This window comes from Podospora pseudopauciseta, assembly GCF_035222475.1.
Source record: "Podospora pseudopauciseta strain CBS 411.78 chromosome 7 map unlocalized CBS411.78m_7, whole genome shotgun sequence".
Classification (NCBI taxonomy): Eukaryota; Fungi; Ascomycota; class Sordariomycetes; order Sordariales; family Podosporaceae; genus Podospora; species Podospora pseudopauciseta.
Window position 1 is genome coordinate 2,988,768 of NW_026946667.1, and position 22,969 is coordinate 3,011,736.

The 22,969-nt window shown below is 52.5% G+C and overlaps 10 protein-coding genes across 10 annotated transcripts; 6 read left to right on the forward strand and 4 right to left on the reverse strand.

Moving 5' to 3' along the window:
* The first annotated feature begins 79 nt into the window (after positions 1 to 79).
* QC763_701540 (uncharacterized protein) lies at positions 80 to 2,517 on the forward strand. Its single transcript, XM_062915171.1, has 2 exons — positions 80 to 1,944; positions 2,012 to 2,517. The coding sequence occupies exons 1-2, from the start codon at positions 348 to 350 to the stop codon at positions 2,356 to 2,358; spliced, it is 1,944 nt and encodes a 647-aa protein (XP_062762189.1). The 5' UTR covers positions 80 to 347; the 3' UTR covers positions 2,359 to 2,517.
* Positions 2,518 to 2,519: 2 nt separating this feature from the next.
* Positions 2,520 to 3,771, reverse strand: LSM3 (U4/U6-U5 snRNP complex subunit lsm3). Its single transcript, XM_062915170.1, has 4 exons — positions 3,346 to 3,771; positions 3,174 to 3,263; positions 3,046 to 3,082; positions 2,520 to 2,986 (listed from the first exon to the last, which is right to left on the reverse strand). Exons 1-4 carry the CDS (start codon positions 3,466 to 3,468, stop codon positions 2,943 to 2,945), a joined length of 294 nt encoding a protein of 97 aa, XP_062762190.1. The 5' UTR covers positions 3,469 to 3,771; the 3' UTR covers positions 2,520 to 2,942.
* A 60-nt stretch (positions 3,772 to 3,831) lies between these two features.
* GPI12 (N-acetylglucosaminyl-phosphatidylinositol de-N-acetylase) lies at positions 3,832 to 6,612 on the reverse strand. The gene is made up of 2 exons (XM_062915169.1): positions 4,667 to 6,612; positions 3,832 to 4,603 (listed from the first exon to the last, which is right to left on the reverse strand). Exons 1-2 carry the CDS (start codon positions 4,887 to 4,889, stop codon positions 3,960 to 3,962), a joined length of 867 nt encoding a protein of 288 aa, XP_062762191.1. The 5' UTR covers positions 4,890 to 6,612; the 3' UTR covers positions 3,832 to 3,959.
* On the forward strand, positions 5,386 to 6,238 carry QC763_701510 (uncharacterized protein; the record flags this gene model as incomplete). Its single annotated transcript, XM_062915168.1, has 2 exons — positions 5,386 to 5,872; positions 5,937 to 6,238. Exons 1-2 carry the CDS (start codon positions 5,485 to 5,487, stop codon positions 6,236 to 6,238), a joined length of 690 nt encoding a protein of 229 aa, XP_062762192.1. The 5' UTR covers positions 5,386 to 5,484.
* A 487-nt stretch (positions 6,613 to 7,099) lies between the features above and the next one.
* On the reverse strand, positions 7,100 to 9,698 carry QC763_701490 (uncharacterized protein). The gene is made up of 2 exons (XM_062915166.1): positions 8,575 to 9,698; positions 7,100 to 8,491 (listed from the first exon to the last, which is right to left on the reverse strand). Exons 1-2 carry the CDS (start codon positions 9,370 to 9,372, stop codon positions 8,288 to 8,290), a joined length of 1,002 nt encoding a protein of 333 aa, XP_062762193.1. The 5' UTR covers positions 9,373 to 9,698; the 3' UTR covers positions 7,100 to 8,287.
* QC763_701500 (uncharacterized protein) lies at positions 7,169 to 7,933 on the forward strand (the record flags this gene model as incomplete). Its single annotated transcript, XM_062915167.1, has 1 exon — positions 7,169 to 7,933. One exon carries the CDS (start codon positions 7,169 to 7,171, stop codon positions 7,931 to 7,933), a length of 765 nt encoding a protein of 254 aa, XP_062762194.1.
* QC763_701480 (uncharacterized protein) lies at positions 9,576 to 11,224 on the forward strand. Its single transcript, XM_062915165.1, has 2 exons — positions 9,576 to 9,992; positions 10,047 to 11,224. The coding sequence occupies exons 1-2, from the start codon at positions 9,978 to 9,980 to the stop codon at positions 11,049 to 11,051; spliced, it is 1,020 nt and encodes a 339-aa protein (XP_062762195.1). The 5' UTR covers positions 9,576 to 9,977; the 3' UTR covers positions 11,052 to 11,224.
* Positions 11,225 to 13,132: 1,908 nt separating this feature from the next.
* Positions 13,133 to 16,406, forward strand: QC763_0111220 (uncharacterized protein; the record flags this gene model as incomplete). Its single annotated transcript, XM_062906488.1, has 4 exons — positions 13,133 to 15,044; positions 15,121 to 15,606; positions 15,664 to 16,148; positions 16,169 to 16,406. The coding sequence occupies exons 2-4, from the start codon at positions 15,481 to 15,483 to the stop codon at positions 16,404 to 16,406; spliced, it is 849 nt and encodes a 282-aa protein (XP_062762196.1). The 5' UTR covers positions 13,133 to 15,044; positions 15,121 to 15,480.
* A 145-nt stretch (positions 16,407 to 16,551) lies between these two features.
* On the forward strand, positions 16,552 to 17,768 carry QC763_0111230 (uncharacterized protein; the record flags this gene model as incomplete). Its single annotated transcript, XM_062906489.1, has 3 exons — positions 16,552 to 16,954; positions 17,022 to 17,353; positions 17,532 to 17,768. 3 exons carry the CDS (start codon positions 16,552 to 16,554, stop codon positions 17,766 to 17,768), a joined length of 972 nt encoding a protein of 323 aa, XP_062762197.1.
* Positions 17,769 to 18,022: 254 nt separating this feature from the next.
* Positions 18,023 to 18,843, reverse strand: QC763_701470 (uncharacterized protein; the record flags this gene model as incomplete). The annotated part of the gene is made up of 2 exons (XM_062915164.1): positions 18,023 to 18,769; positions 18,835 to 18,843. The coding sequence occupies 2 exons, from the start codon at positions 18,841 to 18,843 to the stop codon at positions 18,023 to 18,025; spliced, it is 756 nt and encodes a 251-aa protein (XP_062762198.1).
* Between the last annotated feature and the right edge of the window lie 4,126 nt (positions 18,844 to 22,969).

Genomic DNA, 22,969 nt, shown 5'->3' on the forward strand with positions numbered 1-22,969 from the left:
TGGGGATGGGGAAGTTGGCTTATCGATAAGTCACCTAACCCTTCATGGACGTTTACTCACCTGCCGTTAGCTCAGGTTCGATTGGTGGTGACTCGACGGAGCTTCGACTCAACCGGCGAACCTAGGCCTACATTCCAGCATCTTGGACTCATTGTTTCCCTCTAGACTTATATCCCTCCTCGCGTCTTCTTGCATAAATAGCCAACAGCAGCTGTCTTTGGTATTGCACTGACCCAGCCGGTGTCTTTCTTCTGAGTTGGCATCCGGTGGAGCTTGCTTCCTTGTTGGTGTTCCATCCGTTTGCATCGCCTTCATCTAGGAGCTCAAGAGAGCACCCCGCCACAATCATGAACAGCAAATCTGCAAAACAGTTGCCGCACGAGAAGCGGAAAGGAGAAGCAGCCCTCAGCGACTTCGCCGAGTATGTCGAACAGCAACAAGCGCTACGTTTTCCGCTTTCCAGAGCACCCGCCACCAGCAGTGCTGCCCACCATTCTGCCACAGCCAAGAGTGCCCAGGCCGACGCCGACCATGAGCACCATGACGAGCTCGATGACATTCTCGACAGCCTCGACCTTTCTGACCCAGCGCCGCGCGTGAGGTTACGAGAGTTTCTACTGTCTCCGGAAAGCAGCACGGACGCCCTGGAGGGGCTCTCCGAGATCATACAGAAACGGTTACTGGAGGGCCATGGCGAGACCGTGTTTGATGTGGGCGTGGAGGACAATGGCGACAGCATGAAGCTTACACGAGATGAATGGGACACGGCATACAAACGCGTCATCGACGCCGCAAAGAAGCTCGGGGCAGAGTGTCAGCTCTTGTTGACCAAGAACGTGGGCGGGGAGCTGGATGGAGCTCCCACCAAAGACAAGGATTGCAGCGGCAAAGTGATGGTTCGACAGGCTCCTTCCACCGTCGAGGAGGTCATCGAGACCAGGATAGCAGTGGTGGGAAATGTTGACGCCGGGAAAAGCTCCATGCTGGGCGTGCTGGTCAAAGGCGATCTTGACGATGGAAGGGGCAAGGCGCGAGTCAACCTGTTCCGGCACAAGCACGAAATCGAGACAGGGCGGACATCGTCTGTCGGCATGGAAATTATGGGGTTCGATACCAAGGGCGAAGTTGTAGTGTCCGACACGCCAGGCCGCAAGCTATCGTGGGAGGAGATTGGAAAACGCAGCGCCAAAGTAATCACTTTTAGCGATCTGGCTGGTCATGAACGTTATCTTCGCACCACGGTCTTTGGACTGTTGTCTAGCAGCCCAAACTACTGCCTACTGATGGTGGCAGCGAACAATGGGCTGATCGGCATGAGCAAAGAACATCTTGGCATTGCCCTTGCCCTCAACGTGCCCGTGATGGTTGTCATCACCAAGATAGACATCTGTCCGCCACAGATTCTGGAACAGACGGTCAACCAGATCACCAGGATACTAAAGAGCCCGGGGGCCCGGAAAATACCAATATTCATCAAGAACCGCGAAGAGTGCATCAACACGGCCACCCAGTTTGTGAGCCAGCGTATCTGCCCTATCTTCCAGGTTTCCAATGTGACGGGTGAGAACCTCGACCTGGTCCGATCCTTTCTCAACATTCTGCCACACCACGGCCGCTACGACGCCGAGGCTCCATTCGAGTTCCACGTCAATGACACCTTCAGTGTGCCGCACGTCGGAACGGTAGTAAGTGGTATCGTGAAGTCCGGCGTCATCCACGCAGGCGACGATGTACAAATAGGGCCGGACTCCCTGGGTCGGTTTACCCAGACATCTATCCGTTCGATCGAGAGGAAAAGAATTGGTGTTCCCATGGCATCCGCCGGCCAGTCCGCCTCATTTGCCCTTCGTAGAATACGACGCAAGGATGTGCGGAAAGGGATGGTTGTTCTCGCCAAGTTGGACGGCGCCCCCCCAAAAGTCTATCGCGAGTTTGTTGCTGAAGGTAAGCCGCATATTCCACCCCCGCGGTACCTAGGAAAATGTCGGACTCTCATGCTAAATCAGTCTAGTCCTCATCCTGTCACACGCCACGACGATCAAAACCAAGTACCAGGCCATGTTGCATGTCGGACCTGTTTCGCAAACTTGTGCCATCATTGACGTTGATCGCCCCTTTATACGAACTGGTGACCGAGCTACAGTCGCGTTTCGCTTTGTGCAACGGCCCGAGTATCTTGCGCCGGGAGATCGGTTACTTTTCCGCGAGGGGAGAACAAAAGGTCTGGGGATCGTCAAGAGTGTTGGGTATGATCCGTCTCAGCCTTTGATGGCCAAACAGGGAGACGAGAGTACTGCCCCCCTTCCACAAACAGCAACAGAGGAGAGTAAAGGAGCTGAGGTGATGGCCGACGCATGATCTGTCTGTTTGAAAGTCCCCTTCCCACTAGGGCTGTACATCAGCACCCTTGATTGTTTTGTTGAGAACAGATAGAATACCGGGGACGATGCAGCGAAATCGAGCATTTTCAGGAGCGCTGGAAGTTCGGGCAGGCCCCATGTGATGGGTGACTTTTCATCTTGGTTTTACATTTGTTTCTTAAATATATTCGTGTCTTTTTTTCTTTTGCCTTTATAGTTGTCAGTATTCTTCAGACGAAACGGTGGCTCGCACCAAGCCGCAATCTCTGAAGGTCCCTTTGACGACCCTTTTTGGAAGGAGTGTACTCCTCTGTTGTAGCTAACCAGTAATGGACCTTCCCATACACTCCATTGCCAGACCCATGTGATCAGGTCTTGATTCGGATGGGCCAAAAGCAGCCAAGAGCGCGTTCTCGTTGGCACCTCCAGCGAACAGTTCGGCGATGGGATCCAGGGCTAAGGCTAAATGCTCATCTGTTCAGAAACCTGGTCGGGTAGCATGAGCAATAATGGCACTGAGTGTAGGCTTGATCGTCAAGTGCTTCATGGTTGGACGCGCTGAAGGCATGGATATTGCCACTTTCAGTGAATCCGTGACTGAGGGGAGATGAGCACAACGCTATCACCTGCATGGAATGTTAGCCGGGGTCCACAGACCTGATGAGATGGATCTAAAAGTACTAACCTCTAACAAAAAGCATCTCGGATTTCCGGCTGATAGTCTGTGTACATCGAAGGGCACATTTTAGCCGCAGTTCTTGACATGGCATCCAACAGGTAGGTGGCCCCCACTATGATGGACTTTTCACTGACCTTGACTTCTTCGTCGTTCTCCTCGTCTTCAACCACGTATATCGTCTCCTCCACATCCCCCAAGACGAGGTTACAATGGCTGTCGTAAGCCTACATAGGTAGGTTAGTCGCAGAAAAAGGCCAGGAGGTGCTGGGAAGTGCTGGCAGTGTTGAGAAAGGAAGGCAAGCTTACGTGGAGCCGACCCTTGAGCTCACGGTCTCCCCTCAGCTTCACAAACACAACCTCGTCGAGCAGCAGGCGGACGAGATCGAGGGGCTCCGAAACGGAAGGCGCCTCCTCTGCAACATCGGCCATTTTGAGGGGTTGTTTTTGGACCGAAGCTTAGTGTGCAAGGATCAAGAGAATGAATTTGCCGTCGTTCTGTTGTTGTGGTGGTGGTTGTAAATCGTTGTTTTGAATGTGGTTGTTTGTCGTCGTCAGTTAGCAGTTCAGACAGCAACTCATCCCAGCCTGGTTGGTGACTGCCGAGTGAGCGAGCGATGGGAGTGAGTTGAGTGGGTGCACGCTGGAGTCCGTTGCGATGGATCTGCCGGCTGACACCGCCTGCCATGCTGGGGTTCGTGAACCATGGTGGACAGGGGGGGCCTATAAGTGGGGCATTTGACAGGAGCTCTTTTGACATCCAAGTTAGGTTCTCATTTTCATGGGGTTTCGACATACATTCTGCCCGAGAGTGGCAGTCTTGAGAAATCTGGGTCACGTAGTAGAGAAATTATGATATTATTACAAGTTCAACTACGCTGTATGTGCTTCCTTGGCTAGTCCAGGGACTGGCAGCCATCACCTTATTTTCTCTTGATCTTTTCCAGCCGGAGATCATTGATGTACATGTACCTGCTCAGAGTGATCCAGCCGTAACGGAACCACACCATCTGACTCTTGTGCGCCGTAGTCATGGCTTTCCACGCCGTTGTGAAGCTACCATGACCAGCCAAACCATTGAGAAACACGAGCCCACCGGGGTGCTTTTTATCCCTCTTGCCGGCACCAATTGCCCAGCTCAGTAGGGTAGGGAGGACGTCGACAAAAGCAGAGTATTTGCGGGCTATTGGGACGGTTGTCAAAGTATAAAGATCGACGGGGGATGCCCATCCCCCCTTGCCCGCCACGAGGGCACCGACAAACTCCTTGGCGCCATGATACAGCGAGATATGGTTGGGATGGCTTGACACACCACCGGCGTCAAAGGTAATGAGCACATCTATGGAGGCTGTGGGGGGCGATGAGGCACCCTTTGACTTGTTCAATTGAGGCGCAAAGGCAGAAACAAGGAGGTCCGAGATCTTGCCCGCATCCCAGGTCGTGGTCATGCTGTCGCGGAACTCGGGCTTCTCGACCACAAAAACATCACTGGTGGACCGCAAGCCGAGGACCACACCAGATTTGGCCAGCTCTTTCTTTCGGGTCTCCCCCAAGCCATCCGCATCACCTGTGTCAAGAAAAGAATATCAGTACTTGTGCGAGAACCGGGGAGCTCTGGCGAAGTACGCACCACTACTCAAGCAGAGAATCTTGACATGATTGCCAATTTCAGGCCGCGTAAGGGCGAGAACTGTGGGGGCAAAGAACATGGCCTCATCGTCCGGGTGCGCAATCAGAAGACAGATGCTCTTGTTCTCCAACTTTGGAAACCGCGTCGAGACCACAGAGGCGGTGTATATGTAAAGTGACGGGAGCACGACAGCCAATACGGCGAAGATGGTGAGCAACTCCATCTTGATTTGCCCCAGCTCGACGGCGATATCGTCCCCAATCGTTCGTCTTGTCGAAATCGGGCGCACAGTCAAGCAGGGGCCGAAAAGCGAAGCGGTTCAAAGAGGAGGCGGGTCGGAAATTTCTTGGGCTGTTACTGCAAGGGACAACCGGTCCGAGAGAAACAATGTTTTCGTGGAAGATGCATCAGGCGCCACTTTTGCGATTGGCAAGGTTCCCCTGGTCCTCATCAAGTTCAGTGGACCTGCGGATAATGAAGCTCACATCACGTCGTTACCAAGCCCTGTCCCGTAAAAAGGAACCACAGAAGCCTTGTGTAGGTATGCCGTACTCAAAGTTGGAGAATAGAGAGCTATGGCTATGAAAAGACTCATCTCTGTTTTTACCGGCCAGAAGGGTTTGATGCGTGCACAGGGAGCTGCCCCTCCATTCGCTCGTGGTCCCCCACTACGGCGGCGCAGCAACAAGAGCTCCAGTGGAGCTGCAGCCAAGCTTCTGGGAAGTGATTGCTGTATTTAATTAATATGTACTAGCGCCGCGAAACACGCTCGCGCGTTCTTTGCTTCTCGTCTTTCTTCTCCCTGGACCTCGACGACAATGGCAAGACAACGGAAAGATCCCGTCACCAAGGTCAGACTCAGGCAACCTGACCGATCGGGCCCCAAGGAGAAGACGCTGCTGGAGATTGCCCAGGAGAGGAATCTCTTTGCCGAGGCCGAGAAGCGACAAAATGCGCTGAGGAAGAAAACCGGAGAGTCCGGGACTGTTGATGGGAGCAGCAGCAGCGAGGATGACGAAGAGGACGACGAAGAGGATGAGGAGAAAGGCTTGTCTCCGACCGCCGAGCGCATTCTCGAGACGATGCTCTGGGCTTTATGTCTGTCAATGCTGCACTTTACACTCGATGTGCTGGTCCAGCACCAGTATTCGGCTGACCGTGTGGTATGGCCCACGGTCTGGACGAGGTTCTTCCAGGCTCTTCTTGGTATGTGTGCCATTTCTTTCTCTTGCCACCCGGATCGGCCGCGCTGACGCAGTTCACCATCCAGTCTTCGGATTACTGGTTTATACCCTCCACCCTCACCCATCGAAACCGACGCTCGTACCTGGCCTACCCTTGCGATATCAGTCGGTCCTGAGGCAGTCCGTCTTTTTCGTTTGCAGCATATGCGCCGGCTGCTACATGATTCATATTACGAATATGTTCGGGTATCTGGCAGTCATGAAGCAGGCGCCTTCTCTCGGGTGTCTCTGGGTGTGGTCCGTGATCGAACTCGAACTCCCCTGGGCTGTTCTCAGCCTTGTTGGAGCCGGGGGTTTTCTGTGGCTCAACGGCTATGACATCAAATGAACCTCAAGGGAGGCGCTCGTGTGTGGGGCTGGGGACCAGTTTGGGGTGAGCACTTGAGAGAAGGAGGGGGAAGGGGGTTCTTGCAGCTTCAAGGTGTGGTGGGATATCTAGGGCCAATCGTGTAGGTATGGACGCACGCATGTCACCCGAAGGTACCTCGTCCCGAAAATCACTTCCTGCTTCTCTCCCCGCCCGACTGGTGCTGCGCAACCTCCTGTCCACTCTGGTATCGGGTGGCTGGAGGGATGTGATGGGTGCATGCGGCTTGGGCGTTTGGAAAACGTCCCTCGCGGCTGCGGTGCAAGCGCCACGTCGGTCACCGCACCGGACAGGGAGACTGGAACAGCATCACCACTCTTTTCGGAATGTCTCACGTTAGTTAGCGTTAGCTCGGGTGCGGCCGTTGAGCGGTATGTAGTTGAGCTGGCCGGTCAACAAGCCCGGCGTGACTTCTTTGTCAAAACCGCATGCAGTTGAAAAACATGCCATGAGACATTTCCCTCATTTCCCCAACTGGAGGTCCAGGCCCGATGGAAGGTCCATGTACCCAGGACCTGCCCTCTTCTCGACGGAAGCAACAATGGCAAAGACAACAACACCATGCATCGGACTGCAGCCGGCGGCGTTTCTGCCCGCCAAGGAAACCTGCTGCCTCCGTCGCGCTTGCAGTCTCTTCCACTGACGATCGCGGTTCGAGGAAGAGTTTAAAGCTGGCCGGTCCTGCTCTGTCCACGCCATGGCCCGTCTGTCTGGTTGTCCCTCGACCTGCCTCACCAACGCTAACATTACTCAGACTCGACACTCTCAACACTGTTATATTCAGCCTTATACCCACGCTTGGTATTCTGCCGTTTTGCTCCTCGTCAGCCTTATCCGAGCATCGTTACGGACGCCGTCAAATACCCCTTCCCCTTATTGGCCACCCTGACGATGATGCGGCTGTCCACGTTGCTCTCCCTCTCTGTCGGGCTGCTCCACTCAGGTGGGCAAGCCGCACCAGCCGACACCAGCAGACTGGCGTCCAGGGTACCTAACGGCGTGATCATTGAGCACTGCACTGTTCCCGGTACCGTGGCCCTCACGTTCGATGACGGTCCCTTCAGCTACACCGGCCATGTCCTGGACCTCTTGGACGCGTACGGTGCCAAGGCTACGTTCTTCGTCAACGGGGAGAACTGGTCTCACGGAATCGATGACCCCTCGACGACGTGGCCCAGCATCCTGAAACGCATGGTTGCCTCTGGTCATCAGATCGCATCTCACACTTGGTCTCATCAAGACCTGACGTACGCCAGCTGGGAGCAGCGAAGATACCAGATGCAGCAACTCGAGACATCCCTTCGAAATGTGATTGGCAAGGTCCCAACTTACATGAGACCGCCTTACGCCAACTGTGGAGGCGATTGCCTCCCCGATATTGAGAGCTTGGGGTATCACGTGGTCAACTTCGACGTCGACACCAAGGACTACCTTCACAACTCGCCAGGCACCATCCAGGCGGCGATAGATACTTTCTCGTGGGCGGTAAACTCTGGCGGCCAGTCATCATACCTGGTGCTCAGCCATGATGTACATCAAACTACCGCCGAAATCCTCACTCCCGCCATGTTGGAAATTATTCGGGAGAACGGATTGAGGGCTGTCACGGTTGGCGAGTGTTTGGGTGACCCGGCAAGCAACTGGTACCGCTACTAGCGGGCGGATGACGATTGATGACGCTATGAGCCAGGATATCTCAATGAGCGACGATCAAGATATGACGGGCAGGTGGCGGTAATGATGATGCTTATAACGGTTGTTTGGTCCTGGGCTCGGAATTTCTGAATCACATACTGTTGGTGGAATATGGTCTGCACAAAAGGGAACTTACCCTCTGTTCCTGGTGATTGACCGAAGCTTGGGGGGTTGGCATTGCTCTTCTTTAATCATTTATCTGTATCGCATAACTAATAGTCCTAGTCGCCTACGGGTTGCTAATCCTACACTATAATATACTTTATATCGACATGTGTGCTGCATTTCCATACATGGCTTTGATTTGGAACCATCCTAGAGGTTGTCAAGCAGATGTTTAATTTCCCTGGCCACAGATTCCGGGTCGTCCTTTTGTATAAAATGCCCGCATCCGCTGGCAACCTTCACTGTATTGGAATTTCCCGGGGTGTGGACAAGACGAAGGAGGCCATCATTATAACGTGACCACGTTGGGTTCATAAAAGTGTTGATAACTTGCTTCGGGACAGCCATGGTGCCCTAGCAGAATTGAGGCACGGTGTTGTCAGTAGGAGAGTTAAACCACAGCGGATGATTGCTCGGCTCAGGAACTGTTTACTCACTTTCTCACACTGCTCAGCGAACTGATCCCAGTCATGCCCGACGACGGTCAACAGCGGGGCCTTCTCGCTGGGCTTCTCATCTCCCGGCGCAGCTATAAGAGGGAGTGAGGGTCTGTCGGAAAAGGGCAACATCTCGGCCAGTTTTCTTCGGTCAAAACGTTCAGGGTTGGGAACCGTCGGGTGGAAGAATTTGCGAAACTGTGAACGTGTGTATCGCAATTCTTGCGGGGAGACGCCTTTGGGCAAGGAGCCTGGGTCGAAGCCAGCGTCGTCGGGATCTGGGAAGATGGAGACGAAATCTGTGTTGGCTATCATCGAATCCAGGAAGAGGTATGCCGATATCTGTGTTTGGTCTGCATGTGCGTGGGCGTAGAGGCGTGCCAGGGGGCAGCCAATGGAGTTACAGACAAACACCAGACGGGTTGACTCCAGGTTTGGGAGGTGAGGTGACGAGCTGGTGAATTGTGTTAGGAGCTGGTGGAGATCGGAGACGATGTCATGAGCGTCATGGCTGTATGGGATGGTATTGGGGCCATCGGTTGGGTCGTGGTCCGAGTCTCCTTGGCCATAACGATCATAGGTTAATATCGTTGGAGGGTGCTGATTGTTGTCGGAGAAACTGGAGAGAAGGTGAGATATGGCCGGCGACCAGGCCCTACGTGACAGAACCAGGCCATTAAGAAAGACTACCAGGACGTCTGAGAGGTTGCGACTGGTACTTGGTGAATGGGCGGAGAAGACAGATGCCCTGAGAGACGCACTTGGTTTGGTGGTGAGGGTGATGGTGATGTCTTCCATTGGGTAGCCACTAATTATGTGATGGTGTATTAGAGGAAACCAGAATAAATAAGGTTTAGTGGAAACGGCAAAGCATTTGGGTCTATTCTTCCGAGCTATGAATATAGTTAGAAAAGAGCTTGATACCAGTTTGGGGGGTATGAGGAGATCTGAATGACGTTTCAGCGGGGTATCTAGAGTCTTCAACCTCACTTTAGGCTGCACATAAAACTCGTATGAAGGTTTATCACACTGGAATACCGCGGGGCCTTGATGCCGTCAACCATGCCCTTAATATTGCCTCCCATCAGCCCAACAAAACAACAGCATGGATTGCGGAGGCAAAATAATGAACTGAATGCCAAGTATCCAGCCACGTCTTAGTCATTCAGTAGCCTCCGCATTGCTCCACTACATCCTGCTCCACGAAAACCCATACCTATAATTACTACACACGTAGCCAAGCCCTAGCAGCCAATTACGTCTTGTTTGATTACCTCTTTTATCTACATCGACTTCAAACGTCGAGCTTTGCATCCTACCACCGCCATTTTCGCAGGGGGTTTCACCAACCTATCTATCTAACCTTGTCTATTGTCATTCAGTTCATCTATCACACAGTGACCATGAAAATTACAACAGTAGGAATCACCATCTTAAATGATCAGATCCTTTCTCTAACGACTTGTACACAGCTTTATGTCTATCCCATAAAGGCCCTTCGCGGCATCAAACTCAAATCAGCCCGAATCGGGCCCCAAGGCATTGCTCACGACCGGACTTTCATGCTCTTCCAGGTTTCTGAACCTGATGGGGAGCTCAAGAAAATGCAGGTCGATTCCCATCCACAATGCGCTCTTTTTGAACAAGAGCTCTCGGGTGGTAACATTTCGGTTCGATATCACGACCCAGAAAATCAAGACCAAGATGAGCAGCCTCTCGTGATCCCACTTACCCTCAACACTGCCACCCTCGCTAAAATAAACGTCAATCTTCATGGCAGCGCACCATCATCGGCCTACTCGATGGGATCACCCTATGAAGACTGGTTCTCTGCCCGGTTTGGCTTTCCTATTAGACTGGTCTACATTGGTGATGGGAAGAGGGCTGTACTGGGTGATACCCTCCCTCCTAAGCAGCATCAACAAACCACTCAGAATGGCAAGGGCGGTTGGCTATCATCCCTAACGTCCTATGTCACCGAAAGGGATCAGGAGGGGAAGCCATGGATTACCTTCACTGATGTCGCACCTTTACTTGTGACATCCGAGTCGTCCCTACATGATGTCAGCGCTCGGCTGCCTGCTGATGAACCCATGCCCATGTATAAGTTTCGTCCCAACATCGTGGTCGATGGGCAGGGTGAAGAAGCCTGGGCGGAGGACTTGTGGGCTGAATTGACCTTCAACAACAAGCACAAGCTACTCCTCACCGGGAACTGCGTGCGATGCGTGAGCATAAATGTTGATTATGAAACTGGCAAGCCCGCTGTGGGAGAGCTGGGGAGTGTTTTGAAGAAGTTGATGAAAGACAGACGAGTGGATACTGGGTCCAAGTGGTCGCCTGTTTTTGGCCGATATGCTTTCCCTGCTGTAATGCAAGACAGCCAGGGTGCGAGTTTCGAGCTGAGGGTTGGGGATGAAGTGGAGGTCACCAGGAGAAACGCGGAGCGAACTGTTTGGGATTGGCCTGGGCTATAACTTATAACTGGTGTGAGAGGCTTCTATATTTCAAGGTATAACTGCAATATATTCCCGGGGAAGCGATGGTGGTATAATGAACTATGAAATATGAGTAGCCATATTCAAGCCATCCTCGTTGTCGAAGCTTGACATATTCCGCCTGCGGAAGAAATACTGGGTGACGAGATTTGCCTCGGCGGTGGCACTGATTCAAACCGTTGCTTGGAGCTTGGAATAGAGGGCGTGGGATACTCGATGGTGATGCCTGCCGGGCGAACCTCAGCGGCGACGCGATCTATCCTGTCGTATGGATAGACTTCAGGCTTAGGGTTGTTGGATCCAGGGCTGAAGAATCCCACGTCGGGATTGAAGTCGATTTTTATGCTTTGCAGTGGTATCTTACGAGCAATCGCGGCAAGAGCAAGCCCTCGCAACCAATCCTCATCGGCTTGGTCAAATTTGGAGATGCCTTCTGAGCATCGCTGGTCAACCCCAGCTCATTGCCAACAGAACTTTCGCAAACGCGGGGCTAGCAGCTTCAAGTAGGTAACAGAGCCCACCACGTTGTCCCTACTCCACGGGTCTGCGCCCACCCAATGCACCATAGTGTTCCAGCGTGAGAGAAAGAGGTCCTCCAGCAGGGGGAAAGTCAGTCACGTCAAAGCTACCAAACGCGCCTGTTAAGTAGGATATCTCGATTGAGCGAAGCGTTTCTTTGTGATGGGAGAGCAGGACGTGCATAACAGTCAAGTCAAAGGCTCGATGCCTGCGAAGCCCAGTGTTGTGGAAACCAGTGCGGGAATGATAAGTGCTCGAGCTCCCTGAAAACAAGTAGAAAACGCTGTAGGTTGTCAGGGCTGTCTTCAAAGCAGCTGAGAGTAATGGAAGTAATGGCCGAGGAGCTCCGGTGGCTCTGTATGTGGGTCTGGTCAGCCTGATTTGTATCTCTACAGGACAAAAAGAATACGAAGACGAGGTCTTGCCTTAAATACGCTTAAGGGGAACTGTGGGTATGTCGGCGCAACACTGTACAGTTCGAGGACTTTGAGACTGGGCATGCCGTTGATCATCTGGCAGACCGGCACAAGGCGGAGCGCATCTCCATGCTAATATACAACGACTCGAGGGCTGGCATCGCCATCGTAACTGTGCGGAGGATAGCCCAAACTCATCTGGATGCCGATTCAACACAGTGAAATGGAGTTGCGTCGTGTTCGGGCATGAGTTTACCAGAGCCATGGCGTTGTTGAGATTGAACCTGGTCGAAAAGACGCCATCATTTTCCTGAACTACCAACTGCAGTTTTCGGCAGTATTGGCCCAGTGTTGGATTGTTGCGAAGGCTGGAAACTAAGTGCTTGATTGCCCTGGGCTTTCTGATGTAGTCTTGAGACCAGACGCTGTTTCGCCCAAAGCTGATGCTGAGGGTTCGATAAAAGAACGGCGTTATGATACGCCTAAAACGGCGACACACTGCCAACAGGGCCACGGCATCTCGATATTTATCAGCATGGTTTGGATGGCCACCACCACACCGACCATAGTGGCGCAGTTCGTGAGTTGCCAACTCGAGGATCACCACCAGAAGCTCGTCTGGTAGACTGATAAGCCCTATGCTGAGCACTCCATTCTGAACAGATGTAGCGGGGGTTTGGGCCTGACAATAATGAGTCGACCAGCTTCAGATCGACCTAGAAGGGCATCGCGACCAGGTCCACGTCCAGCAAGATGTCGGCATGGAGCCACCATTCTTGCTTGTCTGTTGCTCTTCCGTTCTTGGAGATGGTGTCCGAGTTGTTCTCAGAAGAAGCACGCTGAGAGAGAAGATATCATCAGTATTGCTGTTTGCTGCCTGTTCTGCCTGTTGTCAATGCGTGGCTGGGTCTGGTCTGGAAACAGGGAAGATTTACACGTTAGGTATTGGACATCACCAAAAGGGACACAGTGCAACGAACCCCTGTACCCCTGAGTCCTTTTCGCACTCAGTGGATCTGTGCGCGCAGTGGCGGGACCCCACATCGAATTGCCGTTGGGACAGCCCCCTAAAACGTGGTGAACAGAAGAGCGTTGCTTGAAGGCGAAACAGCTATTGACCGAACCTCTCTTTTACCTTGCCCAACACAACACCATATATTTCACCATTTTGTCTCATCATCATGGCTGTTGAGCAAGTGGAAGAGCCGCTGTGTAAAGCAATCCGAACCTCGGACGACAAGCCATGCACGGTGCCAGCCATTGAGATTTCCAACGGCAACCTCTTTTGCAAACTCCACGCAAAGCAATGCTATGGCTTATATATGGGTTACCAAGAGACATACCAATGAGTTCATGACGATTGCGGAAAAGAAATCCTCATTTTTAAGGGATACCAAGGCCTCTCTCAACACCATGTCGTTTGAAGGCATCCAGTCTCTGGAAGAACTGACCCAGGTCTATGAGTACCTGCTTAACCAGTTCGTCCTGATAGGGAAAGCCATCAGGGCCCGAGAACTGCACCACAAACATTTTTACTCCAGGACATGGACTACGGCCACAAGGCTTTTCTAGACAAGCTCGTCAACACTCGCTACTCGATCCAAAAGACACTGGAGAACCTCGAAAAGCGCACCGCTGAGCTTTTGTACGAAAAGGAAAAGTGGTACAATTGGGTTCGGGATGCTCAGGATGACCAAGACAAGAGCCGGGGGAAGGAGCAGAAGAAGAGGTTCAAACAGGAGCACGCCCTGTTTCAACGCCACAAGCGCGAGTTGGAGGTCCGCTTGCTGCTGCCAGGGCCAAGGAAGAAGAACGGAGCCAGGCTGCGTATTTGGAAGAGATTTTGACCGAACGCATGGCTGCCTCTGCATCCGAGGATAGTGAAGACTCTTCGTGGGATCCTATCGAGGATGTAGTGGAGAACACCCGAGGACAGTACTTGGATCTCATACGCCATTTCCTGTGGCTTGAGCCCCCTATCGTGGAGAATAAAGAGGAGGAAGTATGCGTTTATCCCACTCCTGCGGGAGCTCCCGGTGTGGACGGCGGTGCGGAAGCCGCGATTGAGAAGGACGATCAGATGACAGCAGCCGAAAAGAAGAAGGCTAGGAAGCGGGCAAAGAAAAAGTCGTCAAAGACGGCAGCAGCAGCACAGAACCAGGAAGCTGGCAGTTCGGTCGCGACAGGAAAATCCCAGCCACAGCCATACAAGAGCAAGATAGAGAGCAAAGAGGACGTGAGAAAGCGGCTCAAGGAGGGCGTTGAAAAAGACTACAGCCATATCAATGGACCAATGCTCATGGGCACCGCGCAAAACCCGGCCAAGCTGGCCAAAAGAACAGCCCCTGTCAAAGACGAGGATATTGTCAAACTCATTGCTGACATCACCGAGATTAAGGAGCTTCTGTTTTGTCGCCAGGTCATGTCACGCTCTGCGCTTCTCCCAGCTGCACTCAAAGCCAATAGTTTGGAGGAATTCCTCGCCGATCCTTCCATCTCCGACTCTGATTTCTTAGATCTCTGCATCCAGGTGGAACAGCCTAATCTGCAAGCCCTTCGAGATGTCTGTGCCGATTTTGTGCGGGGGGATGAGCCAGACAAAGACGAAGATGACGAGGATGGTGAGGACGACAAGTACGGCTCAGTCGCAGAATATATTCGCCATCATTATCGCCACGGGGCTCTCGAAGACCTGTATCGCGAAGCCCTCAGCAGCATGTCCCGCAGAGTCCTTCGGGGCTCGGACAAACTCTTTGAAGACATTGCCGAGGACGAAAAACCCAAAGACAAGAGAATGAAGGTACAGATTTGGGGCTGAAACATTTGGAACCACGCCAGGCAGCACAGCATGGCTCGAAATGGCTGGTTACACTTCTCCATCATGGCCAAGGACTGCGAATTTCCAAAGGTCATTTCACTTTGCCGCAACTGAGATGAGTTCTTTGAACTCAACTGTCTGGCCTTGTGGCAGTGTTTCCCTGCCAGCAAATGAACCGGATGGAGCGGAAACTTCCTCATCGAAGAGCTAACGCAACTTGTTCGTATCCCCGCAGCTACCTGCCGCCTCTTGCGCCCCAAACAATGCCTGCTAACCACCTAAACTCACATCGTAGGGATTCGTGCCATTCTTCATAGACCTGACAGCACAGCAGGAGACGACATACAACCAGCTTGGTACCACCCGTCGGAAAGTACTTCGAAAGCAAAGTCTTGTTATGGAGGCGCGCAACTTCATATGTGCTCACATGAAACGCAACGATCCTGTCAGTCGGCGATTCATTCAGTACGCCCTCATGCGTCCTGGCGAACATTTCATTCTTGTTTGAGATGGCAAGACCGGTCGCATTGGCGTCGCGCCTGAAGAGTACAACCGCTGGATCGTCCAATCGAGGTCGGGAGTGGGCGTTAGGCCTGGCGAGGGCTATGGCCGTCATGGGAACGATGGATGGGACCTCGAGCTTGAGGTAGATGCCATGTCCTTTGAGCTTACTGGGATGCAGTGCCAGTGGAAGTTCAGCTTTTCCGAGTACTACGAGATTTATATCTGGGACTTCGCCCCAGGAAACAGCCTTGGCAAGATGTATAAGTACATCAAGGAGGTGAGTTCCCAGGCCCCTCGACACAGCCGACTCCCCCGATGCTAACCGTCTGCACAGTGCTTGAGCAAGGCCCATCGTATCAGGGGTAACCGTGACAAGTACAAACACATGAAGCCCGTCATGGAGACCCTTACTCGCGAGCCAGACACCATGCGCGTTCGTCAGATTCAGCCTGGAGAAAATGTCAAGAGTTTGTACGATGAGCTTGCCGGACCTGATGCGCAGTTCTATGTTCGGACCAACCTGGGAAAGATGATCAGGACATGCCAGGACGTTCTACCTGGGTGCTCCCCGTACGAGTACTACAACGATACTGACGCTGCGGAAGATGCAATCCTCTTTGAGGAAGAACAGCTGGAAGGTGTGCAGAACATACCGTTTGTTGAAATATCAAACCCGGTCCAGCAACTGGAGTCCACTCATATGCCCTTGAGCATGCTGAACCACAAAGCCAATCAGCTGACGGGCGAAATGCCTGATGCTTTGGAAGAGATTCTCGGCATCAGCCGGAAGAAGTTGGTGGAGAAGAAAGGCAACACGCCGTATGCTCCTGGGTCCGAAGAGTTCCCCTTGAGGCCCCGCCCATCTGGCAGCAACAGCACGATATCATCACCGAGACACCTCTCACATCTCCCCGCCCCAAGCTGCTTACGTCCCTGGATTTTTCTTCAATCAAACTCAAATTCAGCATGGCAGAACTCGAGGAAACGGCCTGTGCACAGGAGACCATGGAGCGAGATAGATCCTACAGTATGCACGCCATCGTCTACAGCTCTTCACGGCACCATTACATTTGCTAAATCTGGCTCTCCCTACCTTAGTCTTCAAGGATACGTTCCATATCGGTGACCTCGAACCCAGGGTACAAGATCGATACAAAGAGTCGATGAAGCTCATAACTGGTCTGCAGAAATACCAATCACCTCATCCTCGTCGCCATGAAGAATGGACATGTTCTGCATAGAGATCCTCAACTGTCTCAATTTGAAGATATACTACGATGTCTACGTACGAGATCCCGCCAACCTTTGGCCTCACCGCTACATTCTACAGGACATCGTACACGCATTCATGACCATGGGCTTGTTTTTCCCAAACGTAGAGGTAACGTCCATTTTACAAGAACACCTTGGATCCAGGGAGGGACATGCTTTCAGGAACAGCAAGATCCTCGATCCAGAAGCTCGTCGTCAAGTGAGACCAGACGCGTGTACAAGAACCAGTTGTGCTTATCGGCCAAGGAAGTTCTGGGCTGGGTGGGAAAATAAAGTCTATACAGGAGATGACCTGTACATTGACAAATTCCCATTTGATTGGAACATGGCCATCAGGCCCATCATCGCAAAGCGTAAGTTTTCCACCTTGTTTCTTTAGCCCGGCCTGCGGTCGTCTTGCTCACATGGCTCAATGTACAGTTTACCGAGCCGGCATGATTGGACCCGCGTGCGTCGAGCCTCGCCCAGATGTGGTCCCTGGATTCGCGACAGCAAACACGGAGCAGCACCGGCCAGATAAGCTCGATCTCTTCATCACGTACAGCAACACGGACGAGTTTGTCCAAGGCATGCCCCCATCGTTCATCGACTACCGAGACTGGCCAGAGCTGCTGCCGGCCGCAAAAAGGTTTGCAGCGATCTGCAAGACGATGACACCACGGTTTGCCCTACCTCGCCTCTGGTCAGCTCCCCATTTCTACCCTCTCATGATGTTGCTGTCCATGCGACAGGCCGTTTCATTTTTAGATCCTGTGAGGCGAGCTTGGGAATGTAAGTTTATTCCAAAGGACATGCCCATGAGCGAATGGAGTGTACACAACACAACGGTGTTGCGGCTCGGGTTCCTTCGTGAGCAAATGATGGGTCTCGGACCCGGTTTCCAAGACGCTGGTGGACAAATCCAGAGGCCGTTTATGGGCCGAAACGAAGTACAGCGCCAAAGACAAATTCAGTCATGGCCATTCTGAACTGGATGACAAGACCTTGCGCCGGGACGATCTGATTTTGGTCATGGGAGGCGATGAGAAGGTCTTGCTCAAATGGTGCACTGCTGTCACTTTTGCCATGCAGACCAAACCGTGGCTGCGCGAAGTTGACCTGTGGAAGAGCTTCATCAACATGGACTTGGCGTTCTTGGAGAGCCTAGACTCACACTGGCTGGAATGACTATGCTCGAAGCTTGATGTATGTTTGGGTATCAACTTGTGTGTTCCGTGCTTGGGATAGCCCTCAAGCCTTTTGAAATATCAACAGCAGGCTCTTCTTCGTACTGTTTGAAAAACGCACGTATGTATGTCATAGGTCCTCATGAATACGAAGCATGAGTCATTCTGCAACAACGGAATATCAACAGATAAATGTTTTGATGGTCTCAAATCCCCTTTTCTTTTATATACCAACCCACAACCCCCTCTAGTGTGTCAGGTCTTCTTCCAAACACTAATATGGAAACTCGGCCCCCCACAAGCCTCAAACACATTTTTTTGACCAGGACATTGAGCGTTGCAGCCCCAATCCGGCGCCCTCTTGAGTTTGTCGGCCGTTGACCCACAGAAGCACCGCCTTCCATTCGTAGTACCAAAGTATTGATAGATCCTATCTGTGCACTTATCTGCACAGATCTGGTTCGTCAGGTTTTCTTTGTCGTACTGGACATAGTCCGAGAGGACGCGATCAGAGTTGTCGTAATAGCAACCAAAGTAGGACCAGCCAGGGACGCTAACTTGAATCGTTTCGGTTAGACTTGCGGAGATGGGCAGAAGTGGTTGCTGTTGTTCTTGTGGGTGGGAGGTGCTCGTGTTGACTTGGGTATTAATAACTGATGGAAGCGTTCTTTCTAACTGAATTACTTTGTGCCCCAGCAGCCCGGCTACTACAACCAAGCAGGCTGTAACGAAGGCGAGGGAGAATGTCAAGATGGCGATAGGGAGGTCAAGACCGAGGACTTGTCTCTTCTTCTGAACTGTCGAGTGTGGCCGCGGTGGTAAGCTGCCGTCGTGGCGGTAAACAACGCCTTCGTCATCTTCGAGGTAATGTTTTTGATCTGGTTTCGCCCGCCATGGGTGCTGACCCGCACCCATGGAGCTTTGGTGATGGCAGCTATAAACCTCTGGGAGGGCATTCCCGTGGTTCTTTTCTCGGTTTGGAATTGGGAGATTTGATTCGAACTTGTAGTTATGTTAATTCGGAGCTGGGATTTCACGGCGAAAGGGGAGAAAGGGCCGAGACTTACATCGTTCATGTTTACTGTTGATTCGCCTGGGAGGCAGGTCTGGAGCTGGGAAGAAGCGAGCGGTAGAAAAAGGTAGGACAAGCTTTGTTAAAAAGCCAGGTCTTGATTCTGAGATGCCTCACTCATACATGGATATCAAGACACTAGTCCCGATCAGCAACCCAGCCCCTGAGCTGACATTGATGCTGGCCCCCAACTCACCAAATCATCACACTCCTTCGGACTTATATTTAGTTAGCCTCGCATTCCTGATCCTTCCGCTCTATCAGATCGCAGGCGGAGCGCAAGCCTCAACTCTTCAACCTTTCCCAATCGAATTATTTCGCTATCTTGATTGGATTGTCCAACGCAGCGAGAATATGCTGCGCCATCACCAGACGCCAGTTCATGTGATCGAGGCCTGGATGAGATTCCTGACAATGGCTCCATCCCAGCTCTAAATTCCAGTCGCCCCAAAACAGAAGAACCATGAGTGGGCAAATTCGAGGGTTCAAAGTAATTCAAGTTGAAAAAGAACCCGGAACCACGGTGGCGGGTCGCCGTTGGGGGCAACCAGCAAGCCGTTTTGGCTAAGGCCACTCGCCTGAGCCATTCAAAAGAAAACCTTTTTTTTGACTGCCTTGGCTTGCTTGTCTTGCAAGCGACTGGCCTCCAGTTGATTGATGAGCATATGGCGGCCGCAGCTAAAGAGGATCTGCATCCTGTTCAGCTACGGGGTCGACAGTATTGACGGCAGGAGAACTATGGCTTTGGTGAGCATCCATGATCGACAGGCAGCAGAAAGTAGAGTTGATGGCCGGCCGAGTCAGTCAAGGTAGCCAACCCTGATGCAAGTAACTATAGAATGTCTCGAGGAACATTGCTTAGATAGACTGGGTACCTAAGCATCTAGCCAAGACCAAATATGGACATTGGAGAGTGCCGCGTTGACAAGCCTCTTAACTGAATCGTTCTCGATGGCTCTGAACAAGAAATTCCGGGTCATCTAAAGACCTCCTGAACAAACCGCTGCACCCAGTCAGCGATTTTCGTCGAGTATAAGACCTTTCCGAACTCGGCGGCGTCTCCCTCGCAAAGAGATTCGGCAAGCGTCGGAATTAACAACGCAGAAACTCTCGCCCAGCCAACGCTACGATCCTTTCCTTTCCTAGAGGAAGAATTCTTCAGCGGTGGACTATCGCCACTTACGAATTGCTTGCTACCTTCTTGCTGGCCTCCCACACTTTCCAGCTACCGAAAAGTAAGATTCCAGCCACGATTCTGGGAAAAAAGGGGGGGTGAAACCCTTTTGGTAGGGGCACAAGGAGGACCTCGCCACCACTGGCTGTGGTTTGGGGTGCAATCGCGACGTCATCATGGCAGCAGTCAGGGGTCATGGTGTAGTAGGAGACCCAGAGGTCTGCCCTACAACTAAGCGGATGGAATACAAGGGAAGACATGCGGTGATGTGTGGGAGATGAAGCCGGTTGGCTGCCGAAACGCCCGCTGCACCGAGAGTCTGAAGCCGAGACTAACCTTACCTAATGCCCTTGTGCTTAAGGGACCTGCCTACGGAGAGGAGGGCAAGTACGGAAGGCCGGATTTATACAGGATGGGGCCGACCCACTGCCAACGCCGACAGCGCACCGGTTTTCTGGGTGGGAGCACCGTCCGGGACAGCCCGAGAACGGGTACCTGCTCCGTGCTTCACCTCCCGAGTCTGGCCTTTTCAGAGACAACCAATCAGTTCGAGATGCCCTAGTATCTCCTGAAGAACGAGGGAATGGGGCGGCGGACATATGGTAGACTGCACTTCTGATATATAGGTTGTGGCGACATCTGGGACATGTTTAGCCGAGTGACAGTATTGAGGCGGCATACCAATCCCTCTCGCTGGGAGAATTAGTTTACCTACCATGGGCCTCTGACGAAGGACCCCCCATATGTTGTACATTATGTGTGCGCAACCAATATCGGGCCATCCCACCCACTCTTGATGTGCCCAGTGGGATCTTATGCATCACAGTTGGCCGTCACCCACGCAAATTACGTGCAGCGGCTGGAGATTGTAGCTTCTTCGGGACAGGGTCTCGACTAGCAGATCACGGGGTCATTTTTGGGAAGGTAATTATCTGCTGGTTCAGGAACGAGGTCCATACCTATCAATGCCCACTTAGCGTTGATACAAAACAGGCCTGGTAGAATCACCAAGCTGCCGGCCATTCCTTAGCCCACAAGAGCACGATGACTACAGGACTGCTGCTGCGGGAATTTGGAGAGACGGCAAGTCGAAAATGTGGTGGATTGGGCTACTCATGCAACCGGCGATGCAACTGCAGCTGGTTCGCATGCAAAGAGACGACGAATCAGCAGTTGGACGTTGCTGAATCCTGCAGTAGCATCGTGGAACCCTCCTCGCTTCCGTGCCTCCGTCTGCTGTACACCTGACCTTTTTGCTTTTCTTGAGGGAAGCCAGTCGTCCCACGGCACGGTAGGGCTCTTGGAAAAAGAGCCGCAGCTCAATCATGGTCGTTTATATTGACGGCCATCTGGCTCATGTGTGGATTCGGGGTAGAGTTGGGGATGCAATCTGGATCAAGTGGACCAAGATATCCGCCATCGTCATGGTTCTCGTTCGCTTCGGGGGCTTTTCATATCGGGTGGTGCGGCCCCAAGGGTAACGCGGCTGTCACCGAGAGAGTCAACAGACATCTACAGGATGTTCCCCAACGACGATAGAGGTGTGTGCCTTGGGGATCTGGACATACATGATTGTACAGCTGGTGTGGTTGAGATAGACAGCCCATGCTATGGGTGAAGTGAAGCCGCTCTGAGAGACTTTGGGCGTTCCAAGTCACTCGTGGGCTTGTGATCCACTGTCACTGTGTGGGGAAGAATGGAGTTGCTGCCAAGGCAAACCACCGACGCTTAGACCATCTATCTGTGAAGGTGGCTGGGAGCTGATTGAGCTGAAGGGTGAGAGTTGGGTACACCTGGTAACTTGCCATGGGCATGGGCTGTTGGAGAAAGCAGAGCCGTTGTAATATCAATCGATATGCCCTAAGCGTTTACCTCATTCATCTGTGTTGGAGGCACACAGATTGCAGGACTTCTTGAGGTTGGGGAAAATTGGAGGAGGGTACCCCTCCACGCCAAGCTCCTTTGGTAGGTGGGCGGGAGCTTTACCTTACCTACCCCTCCATCAAGGGGACGTTGGTCCTTTGGCGGGGTAGATTCTGCTTGAGCTGTGTCCTATCACTATCTGGCCAGTGCTCGCATTGTTGGTCGCTGATGGCTGGCTCAGACCTACGTACTATTGTACTCGCCGTACTCTTCATCTTTGGAGCAAGGCACTATGGTTCCAGAGCTCTTTAGGTGCGCTAACGAGGGCCGCTGAGTTCGCGATGCCGAGGTCTGTCCGGTTCTCAACTCTCAAAGCTCTCCTGGCCAAGACCAACCAACGATATTCTTCCGTAGGAGCCCTAGTGAATGCACCCAACTGATGCTTGATTGGCTGTTTCATTTCGTCGGGAGCGTGCTAGACCTCCAGACTTCAGCCTGCGTGCCTGCGTGCCTGCTTTCATTATCTATTAGTATGTGCTTGGGTCAGGCAGCACCCCACGGTTTGTCAACCTCTGACCATGATCGGGCTGGTAAAGCTTCCGAAAACAGCCACCGCTCCGTGGTCTGGCGTGTGTTTGTTTCGTGGGTTGGGCAGTGTCGCATCGCCGGTAGGGTCGATCGACCTAAGCCGCGGATATCCCAGCCAAACTGGGCTGGACATGCATGGAGGCAAAGAGCCACGGACGGCATTGGATGGCAGGGACTGCTTAATGCCTGGCCTGGTCTGTCCGAACACGATTCATGTCATCAGTTTTACTTTTTAGCATTGTACGGACTGCTGGTTTTGTCCGCTCAGGAGGACTGGAGCAGAAAACAAATCTGAGCCTGGCCAGGAGCTTGGTGCGTGGAGTGCCATTTTATTAATAGAAATGCTCGTCCACAACATGTGGCGAACGGCAGCTCCCAGCTCCTAGACCGCTACTTATTTTCTGCTTTCTGCTTTCTGCTTTCTGCTTTCTGCCTCCTGCTTCGACATGCTTACACTACAAGATTCCAGGCTGAATTACCTGCTTGGTATCCGTACTGCGTAGAT